Below are 19917 nucleotides of genomic sequence, written 5' to 3' on the forward strand. Positions count from 1 at the left end.
ACAGTGCATTGTTGCTTCCTTGTGTGCAGCTCCCTGGCTCTTATGTGTGTGTTAATTACCTTGAATTGTTCTCTACAGTAGATAGTTGGTTTGCAGCTTCTAAGATGCAGTGGTTAAATATAAAAAACTCCCTGTTCCCAGAAATTCTGTTCAGGAGATTTGAGTGCATAAGGGAACAATCCTATGGCCGCTAGACAGCGGAGGAGCACAGAGCTGCTGAAACGGGGCTTTCCGGGGGGTGTTCTGGGGCGGGGCAGGTGGAAATGCTGGTACGACACATCTAGTGCCGAAATCGGCTGTCTAGCAGAAAATGCAGGGCAGGAGGAGCGCCGAGGGAACAACCCCATCCGTGCTTCTCCTGCCCTGCATTGGATAGGTGGTCACCTCTGAGAGGTGGTCACCTCTGAGATTGTGCCCAAAGCACTCTTTTGGGAAGCAGGGAAGCAGTGCAGAGTTTCTGGGAGTGACTGCCAGTTAATGGTTACCATAAATGTACATATGGTACATTTAGACATAATGTGTCTGATTTACCCCTGGACAGGCAACCACATCCTACAAAGGAGCCGCTATCTTCGGTTTTGGGGTTTAATGGGCTGCAAAGACTGGTATCATACGTACTGAAGAATGGCAAAGCCATGATCCTCCAATCATGGTGCACAGTGATAAAGAGGTGGAGGGAGAACCTCCCGTCCGTCATTCTTTGCCACAGTACCACTAAAAGTGGGGCTGATGAACTGGAACACCTAGTAATATAAGGATGTGGAAACAACAGGTGGCCTATGGCACCTTTCGGATTCTCATTTGTGGGCGTGGGTGTAGAGGGCAGAGGGCAATATTTTTATTACACATTTTTATTTCTCATACAAAAGACTTCTCGGTGTAAAATTCTGTCCTCATTTTTTCTCAGGAAGCAAATAAATCCCAATTCCTATATTAAAGATTAAATTGGTATATAAATCTACCCCAACAAAGGAACAGTGCATTTTAAAATCACAATAGAAAGCTAAGATGAAATCATTTAGATCAGTACGACTACTGCGACCAATATTATTTTAAAGTTAGACAGCATTCAATGTTGGTGCACATCTTTGTGAACATTTGTAGCCTGTAGCCTGTGGTAGCTGTGCTTGCCTCTTTACGGATCATTAATTTTACTTTAGTACTGGAAGAAATCCTGTATTGTGAAATTTTTGCAAGACTAACCATTTGGTTCAGGAAAGGTACTGAATTTGCAATGTATAGTACAGGTCACAGCAGTAAATTTTAATTAAGCAATAATGCTTTGATTAATTTCATCTACAGTGTACATGAAAGCGTCATTGTAATAATCTCGAGAATAGATTTAGAGGACTAATTATTTGTTGTAGTTAGGGCCACACTAGACGTGATGCTGATAAACCCCGGCGCAGAACCGGGTCTGCCGCTGAATCCCTAAATTGGGATATGGAGAGACATGTGCAGCATGGGCAAGTGGGAGAGCAGCTGAGCTCTTCTTCCCCACCCCTGCCCTTAACTGTGCATTCCTCCCAAAATATTTTTCTGTGTAGCTGTTCTTTCTCATAGTGGGGTTCTATAATTGGAAGTAACCCCACTCCTTGGCTTAAAACAACTTGGGCAGAAAAAATGTGGGTGGGTGGGAATTTCAGCTGAGCACACACAGTACAGATAATTTGTGCCTTAAATCTCCTGACTTTTTCTGTAGGGAATTGACAAGGGCCCAGATTGGTTCTGTTGCTGTCACATTTAGCGATTATCAATGTCACTGCTAAACATATCAATCTGGAGGCTTTCTTGGTAAGAGGAACTGCATGCAAAGTTTCATTTTCCCACTAGAGATGCTGGGACTTGTAATCCCAGACCAGTCCCCAGCGTGAAAAGGTGCTCTGTTTTCTTCTGTCTCTCCCGTCTGTTCTGTCACTGCCTCCTTCTTTGTTTGCCCTCAAGGTCAGTTTATTTGCCTTGGAGAAAGTGGAAGGGAAGTGGCAGGTGGGTGTTTTCAGGATCAGGGGGTTCATCACACATGGGCAGAAATCCGCATCAGTACCGGGGCTTTCTCCATCCGGTTTCATTGCGGGACTAGATAAGACTCCTTTACGCAGTTGTTTCTATCTCGCTATATTCCGTTCCTTCCTTTTCATGGGGTGGCTTCTTTTCCATAAAAAGCCATTACTTGCACTGGGGGCATCACAACATTTCCTGCCTGGTTCCTGCCCCCTTCCCTCCCCTTGCAGATTACTGGTGGTTTGGTTGTGATTGACACACAATGTGGGTGGACAGCAACCTCCACCAAATTGCCTGAACCCGTCCCGCACAGGCACCAGTTTCCTGACGGACTGCTGCATGCTGGCCATTCTGTGTTGTGGAGTAAGCAGCTGAAGTTGAGAGCAAAAATTGGTGTGTTGCATTTAGTCATGGCATGGCAACAAGCTGGCAAGTCAGTATACTGACATGTCCACCACCCAGACGTCACTGCCATCATCATCTTGCCCATGCCGCCAACAGCTCCCAACAAAGCGGGTTTTCACACTGTGGGAGAAGTACACGGGCAGGTCATGGCACTCCTGTTTTGCAGACTGAAAAAATACTGCATTTTTTTCTGTTTGGGAATAACACAGGATGTTGTTGTTGTTGTTGTTCAGTCGTTCAGTCGTGTCTGACTCTTCGTGACCCCATGGACCAGAGCACGCCAGGCCTTCCTGTCCTGCGCTCTCTCCCGGAGCGTGCTCAAGTTCATATTCATTGCATCCGTGATGCTATCTAGCCATCTCATCCTCTGCCGTCCCCTTCTCCTTTTGCCTTCAGTCTTTCCCAGCATCAGGGTCTTTTCCAGGGAGTTTTCTCTTCGCATTAGGTGGCCAAAATATTTCAACTTCAGCTTCAGTATCTGTCCTTCCAATGAGCAGTCAGGGTTGATTTCCTCTAGGATGGACTGATTTGACCTCCTTGCAGTCCAGGGGACTCGTAAGAGTCTTCTCCAGCACCACAGTTCGAAAGCATCAATTCTTTGGCGCTCAGCCTTCCTTATAGTCCAGCTCTCACAGCCCTACATTACTACTGGGAAAACCATAGCTTTGATTAGACGGACCTTTGTCGGCAAGGTGATGTCTCTGCTTCTTACTATGCTGTCTAGGTTTGCCATAGCTTTCCTCCCAAGGAGCAAGCGTCTTTTAATTTCATGGCTACAGTCACCGTCTGCGGTGATCTTGGAGCCCAAGAAAGTAAAATCTGTCACTGCTTCCATTTCTTCCCCTTCTATATGCCAGGAGGTGATAGGGCCAGATGCCATGATCTTAGTTTTTTTAATGTTGAGTTTCAAACCAGCTTTTGCACTCTCTTCTTTCACCCTCAACAAGAGGCTCTTTAGATCCTCTTTGCTTTCTACCATTAGGGTGGTATCGTCTGCATATCGGAGGTTGTTGATAATTCTCCCAGCATTCTTAATTCCGACCTCTGATTCATCCAACCCGGCATTTCTCATGATGTACTCTGCATATAAGTTAAATAAGCAGGGTGACAATATGCAGCCTTGTCGTACTCCTTTCCCAATTTTGAACCAATCAGTTGTTCCATGTCTGGTTCTTACTGTTGCTTCTTGACCCTCGTACAGGTTTCTCAGGAGACAGGTAAGGTGGTCTGGTACTCCCATCACTTTCAGAATTTGCCACAGTTTGTTGTGATCCACACAATCAAAGGCTTTAGCATAGTCAGTGAAGCAGAAATAGACGTTTTTCTGGAATTCTCTTGCTTTCTCCATGATCCAGCGAATGTTGGCGATTTGCTCTCTAGTTCCTCTGCCTCTTTGAAACCCAGCTTGTACTTCCGGTAGTTCTCGGTTTGCATACTGCTGAAGCCTAGCTTGTAGGATTTTGAGCATCACCTTGCTGGCATGTGAAATGAGCTCAATTGTGCGGTAGTTTGAACTCTCTTTGGCGTTGCTCTTCTTTGGAATTGGAATGTAAACTGACCTTTTCCAGTCTTGTGGCCACTGTTGAGTGTTCCAGATTTGTTGGCATATTGAATGCAGCACTTTAACAGCATCATCTTTTAGGATTTTAAATAGCTCGGCTGGAATACTGTCATCTCCGCTAGCTTTGTTGTTAGTAATGCTTCCTAAGGCCCACTTGACTTCACTCTCTAGGATGTCCGGCTCAAGTTCAGTGACCGCACTATCATGGCTATCAGGGACATTCAGATCTTTCCTGTATAGTTCTTCTGTGTATTCTTGCCACCTCTTCTTAATCTCATCTGCTTCTGTTAGGTCCCTGCCTTCTTTGTCCTTTATAATGCCCGTCTTTGCACAAAACGTTCCCTTGAGATCTCCAATTTTCTTGAAGAGATCTCTAGTCTTTCCCATTCTGTTGTTTTCCTCGATTTCTTTGCGTTGTTCATTTAAGAAGGCCTTCTTGTCTCTCCTTGCTATTCTCTGGAACTCTGCATTCAGTTGGGTATATCTTCCCCTTTCTCCCTTGCTTTTCGCTTCCCTTCTTTCGTGAGCTACTTGTAAAGCCTCATCAGACAGCCACTTTGCTTTCTTGCATTTCTTTTTCTTTGGGACGGATTTCGTTGCTGCCTCCTGAACAGTGTTACGGACCTCCGTCCATAGTTCCTCAGGCACTCTGTCTATCGGGTCTAATCCCTGAAATCTATTCCTCACCTCCACTGTATATTCATCAGGGATATGATTGAGGTCATACCTGAACGGTTTAGTGGTTTTCCCGACGTTCTTCAATTTAAGCCGAAATTTTGCAAGAAGCAGCTCATGATCTGAGCCACAGTCAGCTCCAGGTCTTGTTTTTACTGACTGTATGGAGCTTCTCCATCTTTGGCTGCAAAGGACATAATCAATCTGATTTCGATATTGACCATCTGGTGACGTCCATGTGTAGAGTCGCCTCTTGTGCTGTTGGAAAAGAGTGTTTGCTATGATCAGCATGTTCTCTTGGCAAAACTCTATTAGCTTTTGTCCTGCTTCATTTTGTACATCAAGGCCATGCCTGCCTGTTATCCCGGTGATTTCTTGACTTCCTACTTTAGCATTCCAATCCCCTATGATGAAGAGGACATCTTTTGTTGGTGTTAGTTCTAGAAGGTGTTGTAGGTCTTCATAGAAGCGATCAACCTCAGCTTCTTCTGCCTCAGTGGCTGGGGCATAGACTTGAATTACTGTGATGTTGAATGGTTTGCCTTGGATTCGTACTGAGATCATTCTATCGTTTTTAAGATTGTACCCCAGTACTGCTTTTCCCACCCTTTTGTTGACTATGAGTGCTACTCCATTTCTTCTAAGGGATTCTTGCCCACAATAGTAGATATGATGGTCACCTGAATTAAATTCGCCCATGCCTGTCCATTTTAGTTCGCTGATTCCCAAGATGTCGATGTTCAATCTTGCCATCTCATGTTTGACCACCTCCAGCTTACCTTGATTCATTGATCTGACATTCCAGGTTCCTAAACAATATTGTTCTTTACAGCATCGGATTTTCTTTTCACCGCCAGACACATCCACAGCTGAGTGTCCTTTCGGGTTTGGCCCAGCCGCTTCACTCTTTCTGGCGCTACTTGGAAATACCCTCTGCTCTTCCCCAGTAGCATATTGGACACCTTCCGACCTGAGGGGCTCATCTTCCGGCATCATCTCTTTTAGCCTTGTGATACGTTCCATGCTGTTTTCTTGGCAAGAATACTGGGGTGGGTTGCCATTTCAGGGGGAAATAGGGAGAAATCACTGAAGGATTACAGTGTCCTGTAATGGACCCGCAAACCTCCGTGACTGTTTCACAATCATGAATGTGCAATAAATTGCACAGGTATAGAGATGCCTCAGGACAATTACAGCCCTGTTTGCAGCATGCAAGCAGGGGTATGTTCACCCTGATCCTGCTTATGAGCATGCCAGGTTGCTCATCTATGCAAGCATTTCTCCTCAAATGGTCACAACATCACTAGATGGGTGGTAAAACAGCTCTGGACAGAGAAATTCTGAGATTTCTTGTCCTGCTTGTGGACTTCCCTTAGCAATATGGTTGGCCATTGTAGGAACAGAATGCTAGACTTGATTGGCCTTTGGTTTGATCCAGCACAGCTCCTGTTATGTTCTTAACCAATTGCTTAGAAGTTATAGTTCTGATTTCAGGTCAAAATCCCGTTTATTTGCAAGACGGATGTAGATTCATTGTCTTTGCCCAGTGGTATTCCACAACTGCTCTGAAGTATGGTTTCGTCTGCCTTTTTAGCTGAAAAGTTAGTTCTAGAACCAGTTTGTTGTATATGAGCTGTAGTTTCTTTCCACTGGTTGCAGATATTGCTGATTTTGCAGTCATAAATGTCAAAGAGTTACCAACAGAAAACCTGGTTGTAAGATTGAGCCAACTGAGATTTTTAAAGGAAAGTGATAAATGTTTCAAGCTTCACTTTTTCTTTACTATAATAGCATGCATGCACTGTATGGTGAACACTGAGAGTTAGCATACAGCATAAGCCGGTACGCTCTTGGTCAGATTTGTTTGTGTTAAGCAAGCATTGGCAGTGTTGACTGATCCTTCCCACCCTCATTTTATCTACCAACCTCCCTTAAGTAGGAACTTGTCATGATAAATAGTTGTAGTGCATCATTGCACAGCAAAGTGTTCCTTGTTTAGATTCCATTTCTAGCATTCACAGCAACCCTTTTATTGCTTTGCAATTCTTTTGGCAGAGCGGGTTTTAAATCACATTTGAGATGATAAGCAAGCAATGTTGCTGTATATGTTAATGTGGATTCGTTATTTTACAAGCAAAGAATAAGGTTGGTCATTGCAAGCTTCCTGACAGTTTGGGCAAATGAGTATATTAAATTGATTATTTGGAAATGAGGTTTAACTTGCAACTTATGCTAGAAGATTGGTAGCAAATGAAATAAAACAATACTAGAATTTGACAGCAGGATACAGTAACCAGAACCACAGATAATTGGATATTGACTAAAAGCAGAAATAATGGACCACTGCTAAAAGGAAACTTCCTTTTTAAGCAGGAATAAATAAGTTTTCTGTGTTCTGATAATTTTGCTGGCTGGGGAATGCTGGGCTGGGGGATGCTGGGAGTTGTAGGCCTTTTCTCTGTCTAAACATGCACAGGATTGCGTAATCCATTATTAAAATCCCCCCCCTCCACGCTGCTTTTAGCTCCATATGTGAAAATCCAGAAGTTCGGTTTCATATGCCAAGATTTTAGAATCAATGAGCTATGAAGGAAGGTGGATTTACATTCACAGCCTAGTTCCATTTTTGTTTCATCAATCCGGAAATAGATCTATAGTATTTTAAATGCATTTTTAGTCCTCTACCCATATTTTTTCATATGTCTGTACATATTTAGGAATCACTTTTTCATGGTTTTGACCCTCTCTTCTCTGCAGAATAGTGTAGGGAGTAGCATCTTACCATGCTAACTTCCTTCACAATCCTCTTTCTCTGCCTTCCCATCAAGCTTGACTAGGCCAGAGAAACACCTTGACTCGATTCACAGATGCTGGGGAGACTTCACTCATCTACAGAGGTCTGCAACTTTTGATGGCTTCATGGCCAGGCCCAAAATTGTAGTCGCCAGAAGACACCCTGCCCCCCCCCCCGGTCTGTCAAGTCCCCCCTCCATGCTTTCCATAGCAAAAGGAGGGGCAAAGGAACTGTCTGGATGACCCCCCATGACCTGTCCAGCTTCAAAGTTGGAAGGAAGGCTGGTCGCTTGTCACACTCACCACTTGGTGGTGTCACACTCGCTGTGGTGATCATGCTGAGTAGATGTATTGGGGCCTGTTCCTCCCTTCTGCTTTTTCTTGCTGCTGGCTTTCTCTTCAAAAGGGCATGTATGTTTACCAGCACTGGTGCCCAGAGCAATACGTCAGTTCTTTAAAAACAAAACCTTGATGCGCCTTGTCATTTCTACTGGAGATCAGAGTGGGGAGGGGTCATCAAGAAAATGGTATTGGGGTAGCCTAGGAGGATATGCCTGTATCCAAATGTGGCTTCAGTAAAAGATGGGCCAACATAGTGAGGAAGAAAAGCTCAAGTCTTCCTCTTTGTTTAAACTCAAGTCTTCCTCTGTGTCACCATCTGCCATTAACTTCACAATAGAAAGCTGTCTTATACTGAGTAAGACCATTGGTCTATCTAGTACTATCAACACCTACAGGCCACAGGTATTCAGGATTTCAGGCAGGATTCTTTCCTAGCCCTACCTAGAGATGCTGGAGGTTGAACCTGGGGCCTTCTGTATGTAAAACGTGTGCTCTCCCACTGAGCAATGGCCTCCTCCTATTAAGAATGACTGGGATCTTGAATAGGTAGGCCAGGGAGGTTTTTTCCACCCTAGCTGAGGCTGTGTGATGACACTGATGAGAAAATAATAAGCCGTGAATGGTGGTAGTGTGTATTGCCTGAAGCAGGTAGGAATCCCCCATGTGTGATTTTTGGCCTTACGCTGGTGTAATCCCAGTAGGTCCAGCAGCATTGGATACTACTACAGAGTGTGTGCCTGCATTTGGGACCCCATGAGAAGGGAAACAGGTTGGGGGAATTTGGAGCGATTAAGCCGTGTTAAGCATCCCCTACCCATTTGCCTCTTCTACACTCGAAATTGGTCATGTCACCCCCAAACCCTACTTTTCATAAGAAAAACCAACTCCCCAGAGGTGTAATTCATAGTTTAATTATCCTATGAATATTTCCCCTCACACTCCAAATTTGATCTTGAATTGGCTTAGGTACTCACTTTTAAAACCATGTGTGTAATCTTTTACTTACGGGTGTTGAAGTTTGTTTCTTTAATATTTGGGGGTTTGCTGTTAACCTCATATATCCTATTTCTGAATTTAAAGGTCCCTTGTTGCTGTTTAAGAATTACATTTTCTGTTACAGTTTTGTCCATGGTAATATTTTAACCTAGTATGTTACACATCTCCATCGAGAACTGTTCCCTCTTCCAAAAGATTACCTTTCAGAAATATTTTCAACCTAATGGATAAAAGTGGCTCAAGAGTTTTTGATTTTATGAGGTTTGTAGCATTGCTACTTATGGCAGTATGATTGACCGACTTCCTTGTTTGTTGCGCATTACCCAGAATCTTGGCAGACTTTGTTCTGAAACTGGAATCTTCAATAATATTTTGTCTTCTAAGCTATTCAGTGGGCTCTGGGGGAGGAAACTGAGGGATGAAAAGCAGACCTTATCTTGAATGTACTCAGGTGAAAACTCTGACATCTAATCAATCTTTGCAGATGCTGTGTGTGAGACAAGCCGGAAACCTAAGACATCACAGAAGAGCACTTTATAGCACACTAGTGCCATCTGATGGTAAGCTTCATTATAAGTTGTTGTTTTCATATCAAATAAACCAATTGCCCACCGTTTTGGATACCCAAGAAATGAGTTGCTTTTATTCTGAAAAATTGGAAGCCCACAAATTTTTATGGCTCTCCAGTGCTTTTGACTCTAAGCATTCCCTGCTCTCCTTGAATAATATTTTTGTTGCTGTTCAGTCGTGTCCGACACTTCGTGACCCCATGGACCAGAGCACGCCAGGCCTTCCTGCCCTGCACTCTCTCCCGGAGCGTGCTCAAGTTCATATTCATTGCATCGGTGATGCTATCTAGCCATCCCATCCTCTACCGTCCCCTTCTCCTTTTGCCTTCAATCTTTCCCAGCATCAGGGTCTTTTCCAGAGAGTTTTCTCTTCGCATTAGGTGGCCAAAATATTTGAGCTTCAGCATCTGTCCTTCCAGTGAGCAGTCAGGGTTGATTTCCTTTAGGATTGACTGATTGGACCTCCTTGCAGTCCAGGGGACTCGTAAGAGTCTTCTCCAGCACCACAGTTCGAAAGCATCGATGCTTTGGTGCTCAGCCTTCCTTATAGTCCAGTTCTCACAGCCATACGGTGCTATTGGGAAAACCATAGCTTTGATTATACGAACCTTTGTCAGCAAGGTGATGTGTCTGCTTCTTACTATGCTGTCTAGGTTTGCCATAGCTTTCCTCCCAAGGAGCAAGCGTCTTTTAATTTCATGGCTATAGTCACTGTCTGCGGTGATCTTGGAGCCCAAGAAAATAAAATCTGTCACTGCTTCCATTTCTTCCCCTTCTATATGCCAGGAAGTGATGGGGCCAGATGCCATGATCTTAGTTTATTTAATGTTGAGTTTCAAACCAGCTTTTGCACTCTCCTCTTTCACCCTCAACAAGAGGCTCTTGAGATCCTCTTCGCTTTCTGCCATTAGGGTGGTATCGTCTGTGTATCTGAGGTTGTTGATAATTCTCCCGGCAATCTTAATTCCGACCTATGATTCATCCAACCCAGCGTTTCTCATGATGTAATCTGTATATAAGTTAAATAAGCAGGGCGACAATATACAGCCTTGTCATACTCCTTTCCCAATTTTGAACCAATCGGTTGTTCCATGTCCAGTTCTTACTGTTGCTTCTTGACCCTCGTACAGGTTTCTCAGGAGACAGGTAAGGTGGTCTGGTACCCCCATCCCTTTAAGAATTTGCCATGTTTTGTTGCGACCCACACAATCAAAGGCTTTAGTGTAGTTAATGAAGCAGAAATAGACGTTTTTCTGGAATTCTCTTGCTTTCTCCATGATCCAGCGAATGTTGGCGATTTGCTCTCTAGTTCCTCTGCCTCTTTGAAACCCAGCTTGTACTTCTGGTAGTTATCGGTTCACATACTGCTGAAGCCTAGCTTGTAGGATTTTGAGCATCACCTTGCTGGCATGTGAAATGAGCGCAATTGTACAGTAGTTTGAACACTCTTTGGCGTTGCCCTTCTTTGGAATTGGAATGTAAACTGACCTTTTCCAGTCTTGTGGCCATTGTTGAGTGTTCCAAATTTGTTGGCATATTGAGTGCAGCACTGTAACAGCATCATCTTTTAGGATCTTAAATAGCTCAGCTGGAAGACTGTCATCTCCACTAGCTTTGTTGTTAGTAATGCTTCCTAAGGCCCATTTGACTTCACTCTCTAGGATGTCCGGCTCAAGTTCAGTGACCAAACTATCATGGCTATCAGGGACATTCAGATCTTTCCTGTATAGTTCTTCTGTGTATTCTTTCTACCTCTTCTTAATCTCATCTGCTTCTGTTAGGTCCCTGCCTTCTTTGACCTTTATCATGCCCGTCTTTGCACAAAATGTTCCCTTGATGTCTCCGATTTTCTTGAAAAGATCTCTAGTCTTTCCCATTCTATTGTTTTCCTCGATTTCTTTGCATTGTTCATTTAAGAAGGCCTTCTTGTCTCTCCTTGCTATTCTCTGGAACTCTGCATTCAGTTGGATATATCTTCCCCTTTCTCCCTTGCTTTTCGCTTCCCTTCTTTCCTCAGCTACTTGTAAAGCCTCATCAGACAGTCACTTTGCTTTCTTGCATTTCTTTTTCTTTGGGATGAATTTAGTTGCTGCCTCCTGAACAATGTTACGGATCTCCATCCATAGTTCCTCAGGCACTCTATCAGGTCTAATCCCTGAAATCTATTCCTCACCTCCACTGTATATTCATAAGGGATATGATTTAGGTCATACCTGAATGGTTTAGTGGTTTTCCCGACGTTCTTCAATTTAAGCCGAAATTTTGCGATAAGAAGCTCATGATTTGAGCCACAGTCAGCTCCAGGTCTTGTTTTTACTGACTGTATAGAGCTTCTCCATCTTTGGACAAGGTGTGGGCCAGATGTGCCCCAGTGCAACCCCTGCCATGTGTTGGACTACAACACATCTGCAAGGCACCAGGCTGGGGAAGGATGCCTTACAGAGTTTAAAGAGAGAGATGCTGCTAAATTTCAGCCCAGCCAGCAATTATTCTGGATTTAGTGCATTGACTTGGGGAGTTATATAATCCAACACATCTGGAGGGCATCAAGTTGGGGAAGGCTGCTATGAGGCCTGTTTATTACAAAGAATGCTTTTTCTTCAACCACCTGTTGAATTCATCTTGAAGGTTCTTGCTCCACATCCTATAATTTAGACCTGTGGGCTTCCAGAGTGAGGCCTTCTCAGTTGTGCTTGTATAATGTAGAAGAGACTCCCCAGGCAAATGTTTCAGTGTTTGACCTTGTACTAATATTTATTGATTAGGTTGGTAGTGTACATGGTTGTATACAGGAAAATACATCAAGCCTTTCTGTTTTGCCAAGCTTTTCAAGATGTGCTTTAACTTACTGTTTTCTTTGGTAAGTGTCTGATTATAAATAAAATGAAATGCCTTTCTTCTTCTTCTTTTGCTCCCCCACCCACCCACCCGAAGTAACTGTTAATTATAAACACGGACTGCCTATGATAACCCTTACGTTGCCCTCAAGAAAGGAACGATGCCAGTTTACTGTCAAGCCGATGCTAATGACTGTGGGAGCCTTCTTACAGGACATACAGAGAGAAGATAATGCCATTGAAAAGGTAGAAGCCTTCACAGCAGGTACTAACGGTGCTATCACCTTGAAAGTAAAGTAGTTCAACTCCAATTCCTTTCATGCATAGCAACATCTGATTTTAGAAAATTGTGCTATACTATTAATGTTTGCTTTCCCCCCTTCAATGAGAAGCTTAGCCATGAGCAGGGCTAACATCAGGGCTTAACCATGTTGGGCACCAGCTACGACCTTCATCCTGGCAGGGGACCCATCATTACCACCTAGTGGCCCCTACTGCTGCTGTTTCTTTTCCTTCCCATTCATTTGCATTTTCACCCACTCACTAGCTTTGCTGTAGAGGGAACGGGCAGCAGCAGCAAAAAGGAAGTGGGAGCCCTGAGTGAGGGACACTGGAGGTGGACCTGGCAACAAAAATTGGACAGATCTGTTGACCTTCCATAAGAACAGTTACGTTCTTTTCTGAACCGCAAATGCCTCAGATGTTTAATTCTCTGCAGGTGAGAATGAATTCTCTTTTTAGCATTTATTCCACTACATTTTCAAATGTAGTTCCACAAAAGAGAGGACTAGAGGTTTGTTGGGGTGGGGGGGTTAATGGATGCTTAGAGGTTTCAACAAGAGTCAGTGGTCCCTACAAAGTCTGTTTGAGAGAACAACTGCATGTTTCTCTCCTTGTGCTAGAAAGAAAAAAATATATTAATATTCCTGTCATTAATTTCTACTGAAGAGATTAGCAGACTTCCAGTGAAACCATTCTTGATGCACCTGCAGCTTCATTTCATTTTCTGTTCTGTAGCTGTTTATAAGCACAGATAAAGAGAAGTCTGGCTGACAGTTATGCACCCCCACCATTAAATGAAAAATTCTTTTGCAGAATACTGTTGTAGTTATACTCATTACTCCTCCACTGTTTTTTAAGCTCTAGGACAGATGAAATTAACACTTCAACAGGTGCAAAAGAGCGTTTGTGTGATGGTTTCAAACAAACATTTCTGTTTTAAAGATTCTACCCTGACCTCCTTTCTTTTCCCAAACATCAGTTGCACTTTTATTAGCATACTGAATCTCACTTCCATTTACATTTGTCAGCACTTTTGTGCTAATGTGTTCTTATTTGTGAATGCTTTGTTGTCGAACAAAACAAACAAAATAGCAAACAGACTATTTCATACACATAAATGTTTAATTCTTTTTCCTTTTTAAATGATGTTGTGCCAGATTGCAACCCAAATAGAGTGGGTGGAAAATAAAGCTGTTGTACTTGGTTTACAGCTTCAGTCATCAGAAGCCCAGCAGGAGTCCAGGTGACAGAATTCCAATCGGGAAATGCCAGTATGGATTTGCCTACGGCATATTTAGTTTGTGTGATGGTTACACAGAGAAACAGGCCAAGTTCCAAACTTGTAGCTAAATGCTTTATCAACGCCTCTGTTGTGCTACTTTGAAGCAATATGGGTACATTCCTGTTGTGTAGTAAAGCACATCCTTTGCTTGTTGAAGGTCCCGGTTTTTCAATACTTGACGTCTCCAGTTAAAAAGATAAGGTTGCAGGTGATGGGAAGGATCTCTGCTGGCGGGTCACTGCCATTAAGAGACTCAAGAGTAGGCAAAACTGGACTAGCTGGACAAACAGTCTGACCTGGCATAAGGCAGTTTCCTGTGCTCCTAATGCTTAGCAAAACATAATCAGCCATTTTCAACTTTATTTCTGCAGCCACAGGCCAAAGGAGTAGGACTGGAGGCATTGTTGAACTCTGCCTCTCCATGCTGTGATCCCACTGAAAATTATGATCATGCATGCCCGTGCACACATGCGCACGCACACTGAAGCTGTTACTGGTTCTGGGAGGGAAACGTGAATTGGCTTGAAGATGTAATGTCATGTTAAGGGTTTCACTAGACACGATGCGGTAGAGGAGACAACTAGACATGCGGCTGCCATGCATGCACTCATTTTGATAGATATTGGTGTAGTAAACATTGCCTATGTTGAATTTCATTGCCTGAGATCAACCTAACAATGATACTTCAGATAAAATAAATGTAGCTTTTTATTACTAGTATTTCATTTCATTCATTTTCTCCTGCAGATGGTAGTGTGATTTCAACTTCAACGTTGATGGAGGTTCTGTTGATGAATGACTTTAAACTTGTCATCAATGGTGAAGAATATAGAGTATGCCCTCCACAAAAAGGTACAAAATTCCATGGCCATCCCAAAATGGTCTGGAGACTTAGGACTGAAATTATTAAACATTTAAAATCCATTCCTTTAAAAATAGAAACTAACTAAAATGCAGTCATATGCATGTCTACTCAGACGTTAGCCCCATTGAGTTCCATGGGAGTTTACTCTCAAGTTAGGTTTAGAAACTGCAGCCTTAAATCCCCAAACAGTCAAAGTTGGCTTTTGTTTTCTTTTAATCGTCTCATAAACAAGCTTTGAAACTAGTCACTGTGCTCTAAAATGATGATTATGATTAGAGAGCTGTTTCTTGCCTTTGCCAAGAAAGCTTAATTTCTGCCCTTTAAATTAAACGAGAGCAACTGAAATGCATGCAAGTGTTCTTGTTTTTGCATAACCTTGCTCAGTTTGCATTCTTCTGAGCTAAATTAGAGGTTACGTAGTGGCAGAAGGAGAAATGGTAATAGGTTCTTAGGTAGCATTGACCACTTCAGCCTTCTGGAAAATAGTACCTGTACATTGTCAAATAGACCACCATATCTTTAGGAAGGGTATGGAAGTTCAGGAGTCCCAAAAGCTTCTTTGGTTATAGTGGCTCCCAAATTCATTCTCCTTTCAGATAAAATGAGCACAGAACATGTTACAGAGATAGAAGATGTCAAGTTCATGGTTCATAGATTATTTGCAGCGCTTCATTTAGAAGACCATCAGACAAGGAGAGAGAGGGAATTAATGCAAAAAATGGAACTTCTGAGAGAAGAACTGCTGCCTCTAGAGCAGGTATGGAAAATATTTCTTAATAAATTCTATCTTATAGGAATCTAGCAAGTTGATTATTTCATCTGGTAAATCATTAAGAGAGCAATCCTGTGGTCCCTGGAGAGCATCCCATGGGCCATAGGATTTTTTTGAGTCCCCCTTCCAAGGCCATAGACACTGCTTTGATCTCAGAAGGGGGACTCCAAAATCCGATCCTGTCCCTGCCCCGTTGCAGCTGCCATGGAAAGAACCCCGGCACCTGTTCTCCAAGATCGCAAAAGCGGCGTCGGAGACCCTTGTAGAAGTCTGAAAGGGAGAGTTCTGGAGGGCAGGGAGGAGAGAGGAGAGGCTGGGATACAATGAATCCTATGGTCTCTCCAGCCCTAGCCCCACTTCTGGCAGTGTGCCTCCTCTGGATGGGCTCAGAAGCCTGTCTAGAGGAAAATGAAACAACAGGAAGATAGAGAGGTGATTGATGGGGTCAATCACCTCTGTCGCTCCTCCCACCCTGCTGGCAGTAGCCTAGCAGGGCATTGGATACTCAGAAGCCTCCCAATTTAGAGGCTTCCGTCTAATGGGGGCGCACCCCATAGGATTGCACCCTAAGACACTAGAACTGATTTGCTGGATCAGATGTAAGGTCTACAAAGCCAAACATTCTTGTCCAACAATCATTAGAAGACTAAACAAGAACGTCTTAAAGACCAAAGAATTGTCATAATTCCTGCTGTGAGGTGGCTTCCCTAAAAACAGTATCTCTGGGTGTCAGAGTTCACCATTTGAATCTCCTCCACTCTTCGTCCAGGAAATTAGTTGAATGTGGCTGGGTGAACTCCAAACCCCTCTTGGAAGGATAGATTTGTTTAATAAACATCTAAATACAATGTAATATGTGGGAGAGGAACATACTTGAGCACTGCTGTTTCTTTGGGGCATAACATAGGTTCTCTCTTCCTAGGTGAAAGCTGGAATTACTGCAGATGTTGATGCTAAGACTTCTCGTCTTCTATGGATTGGCTTAGCCTTAATGTCGACTCAAGGTGGAGCCTTGGCTTGGCTTACTTGGTGGGTGTATTCATGGGATATTATGGAGCCTGTCACATATTTTATCACCTATGGAAGTGCTATGGCATTCTACGCTTACTTTGTACTTACTAAGCAGGTGAGTCTCATTAAATCAACATGTTTGGAGCAGTAATATACACAGAAAAATGTATTGCCATAATCTGTATACTTGGTCAAGAGTCTTCAAGGATATATTTGTGAGGCGTTTAAAGTATCCTGACAAGGATACCTAGCAAGGCATCCTTTTGATTGCAAGCTAGTGCATAGAGTGTTCTGTTTTACCAGTTTCCACTGGCTCCCTGTAGTTTTATGGGTACAATTCCAGGTGTTTATTTGACCTATAAAGCTTCAGTGCCTAGGGTTCTATGAGAAAAATCCAACATAAGTCCTACATAGAGTAGACCTATTGAAATGAATGGGACTTAAGTTAGTCATGACTTAAGCCCCCTTCATTTCAATGGGTCTTCTCTAAGTAGGACTTACATTGAATTTTACCCTATAGGTCTGAAGGATCATCTGCCTTTCACCATATCCACAGTCAGCCAAGAGATGCCCACCTAACTATACAACGCATCTCATCCATATTATGTGGAAACCTGAGGACTTCTCTCAGCGGCTGCCTCACAGATTTTATTATTCAAATATTTATAGGCCGCTTGGTTTTCTGACTTTGTTCAGGACATGCTAACATTCAAGAATCATGGTGATTATTTCCATGTATAAAACTACCATGTAAATCAGCCTTCCCCAACTTGATGCCCTTCAGATATGTTGAACTATAACTCCCAGAGTTGTGTAGTTGTTCTGGGAGTTGTACTACAACACATCTGGAGGGCACCAGGTTGCAGACACCTGATGCAAACGATTCCTTACTACCTTTTTAGAAGTGTTCTGAGATCTTTCTGTTTGGGTCAGCATTATGGAATTGGGACAGTTTGGTGCATTGTATGTTTTCTTTTTTTTAAGGGGGAGGGTTGCGCTTGAAATCTAAATTAAAATTTGAAAAAGTTTTCTCCACCTTCCTTAATTACTACAGCTGCAAAAAAAAAAAATGTAAAAGTTTTACAGCTATCATGTTCCAGCTGGAGATTTCAAAGTACTTTATTGTTTTTCTTTTTCCTTTCTTACTCAGGATTATATTTACCCAGATGCCCGGGACAGGCAATTCCTCCGCTACTTTCATCGGAAATCACAAAACCAGAACTTCAATGTGGATCAGTACAACAAATTGAAAGAGGAACTTGCAGAGGTAGTTGCATAACACACTTTCATAACACACTTTCAGTCAAGATGTTTACATTTATCCAGTAAGAGTTAATTGAGAAGTGGCTTCAAAATGTTTTGAAGCTCAAGTATTTGTAGTTTTGGCTGCCAACTCACCCCCCTCCCCTTAATAGAAAATGTAATGCCAGCCTTGTCCCCTCTTCTCCATAGAAAACAGTATTGTCTAGCTAACTTTATCAGTTTTCTTTGGAAAAGTGTGTTTCAAGTACATACTCTCAACCTCTAGACAGAGAAATTAAATCATGTTACATTGCAAGAATGGGCATTGGTTCCCTTCCCATCTGCTGTAGCAGCGGTAATTAGTGTCGAGGGGATGAGAAATGGAAAACCCTCCAGCTCCAAAATAAACAAACCTTATCTGCCTTGCTGTCTGCAAAAGCTAATGGAAACTACTTCAGTAGGTTTTAAAACAAAATGAATACTGTTGACCTTGCTAGTCCCGATCCACTCAAACCTTCTAATCCATTGAGAATTACTTGAACTGTAGACTTCAGTGTTGCTGCTGTTCAGCTACAACTTGCACTCAGAATGTGCTAGCTGCAAAAGAGAGGACAAATCACAGAGCTGCCTGCTTTCCTCCCCGCACCCCAACTGGTGACAGATCACCATAGGGATCAGGTGTAGTCAGGATAATAAACCTGGCAAAGCATTGAGTCTGTTTTACATGTAGACACATAGACCTAATCCTGCTGGCAGTAGGCGCTTCTCCAGATCTACCAGCCAGGATGGGAATTGTGCCATCCTACATGGTACACTCATTATGTGACTGCCAGGAGTGCTGTGGATTTAGCACAACACATCATTATCCAATTATTGTGTGTCCTATCTTTCTGTGCTCTTTCCTGTTGCTACCTCATTTTTCAAATTTGAGACATATCTGAAGAGATGGGTGGCTGATCCATGGTGGCTAATTGAATTTGAAATCTGAAAGTCTTACATCACCATCATCACGACCATTGCATCTGCTCAGTGCCATCCAGCGGTGCTCTTCTGGGTAATGAAAGGCCTTTTTATAATCTAGCCAAGGTGGAAAAGTGATAGAACCACCTTTGACCTGCTGCGACCATTTTGCAAGACATTCTGCAAATAACATTGCTTGCATCCATTGGAAGTACACTTTTGAAACAAGGGTGGAGGATGCTGTGGGACATTCAGCTCAAACTTTCATGGATACCTTTCAGATTATTGACACTGAAAATGTGGACAGATTCCTTGGAGAAGTGAGATCAACAATGTGTATGCCTGACCCTTGTCCATCTTGGCTCCCTAACTGGGTCTTGAAGGTAGTCTCTGCCTCCCTTCCAGAGGGAGTAGTTCCTAAGTTCTGAAGGAAACTGTGGTGGTGACTAACGAAATCTATGGTTGACCCTGGCAGTATTACTAGCGATTGTCCTGTATACAATCTTTTTAGTAAGGTGTCTGAGTGCATGGGTGCAGCTCCGTTCCAGGGTTTTCTGAATAAAACTGAATATTTGGATCTGTTCTAGACAAATCTTATGCCTAGTTTTGGTGCAGAAAAGCCCCATTGGGTGAGCTGCATCAGGAGATGGACAGAAGCGCTACCCTGCTGATTTCTTCTGGATTTCTCAGCAGCTTTCAGTACTATTCACCATGGAATCCTGATGGCTGGAATGAGTTTATGTGATGCCCCGCTTCAGTAGTTCCGTTCCTCTATAGAAGGCCAGGCCCAGAGGGTGGTGCTTGGAGATTGCTGTTCTACCCTGTGACTTTTAGCCTATAGGGTGCCTCAAGATTCCACCATCTCCCACGCCTTTTAATACCTACATGAAACGGCTGTGTGCGTTCATCTGGAGGCTTGGGCTGAGATGACACCCATGTGCAGATGACACACAGATCTATCTCATTCCCATCTTTCAATTCCAGGGAGGCAGTAAAAATGATAAATGGGTGCTTAGCTCAGGAGTGGATGGGGGTTAACAAGCTGAAACTTAATTCAGAGAAGATGGAGGTACTATTAATCAAGAACCCTGGTGATCTAGGCAAAGTGGTTCAACCCGTTCTGTATAGGGTTGCACTCCTCTTGAAGGCACAGGTAGATAGCTTGGGAGTACTCCTTGATCCAACAGTTTCCCTGAATGTTCAGAGGGTGGCATTAGCCAGGAGTGCCTTTTATCAACTTCGGCTAATATGCCACGGAAAAGGCAGATGCGACTTCAATCAACTATGCTTCATTTATTGTAATGCACTTTGAAAACAGTCCAGA

General features: G+C 43.1%; 1 protein-coding gene across 3 annotated transcripts in view; it reads left to right on the forward strand.

Moving 5' to 3' along the window:
- Positions 1-19917, forward strand: part of MCUB (mitochondrial calcium uniporter dominant negative subunit beta) — an 85314-nt gene that overhangs the window by 62084 nt on the left and 3313 nt on the right. For all 3 annotated transcript variants that reach the window (XM_084855844.1, XM_084855845.1, XM_084855846.1), the window contains exons 2-7: positions 9258-9333; positions 12277-12444; positions 14491-14595; positions 15205-15365; positions 16303-16506; positions 17542-17658. In XM_084855844.1, the coding sequence (XP_084711970.1) occupies positions 9258-9333; positions 12277-12444; positions 14491-14595; positions 15205-15365; positions 16303-16506; positions 17542-17658 (831 nt within the window). The remainder of the gene's footprint in view (positions 1-9257; positions 9334-12276; positions 12445-14490; positions 14596-15204; positions 15366-16302; positions 16507-17541; positions 17659-19917) is intronic.

The sequence above is a fragment of the Heloderma suspectum genome, chromosome 5 (genome assembly GCF_057233095.1).
Source record: "Heloderma suspectum isolate Gila_16-S chromosome 5, 16-S_ref, whole genome shotgun sequence".
NCBI classification, from domain to species: domain Eukaryota; kingdom Metazoa; phylum Chordata; class Lepidosauria; order Squamata; family Helodermatidae; genus Heloderma; species Heloderma suspectum.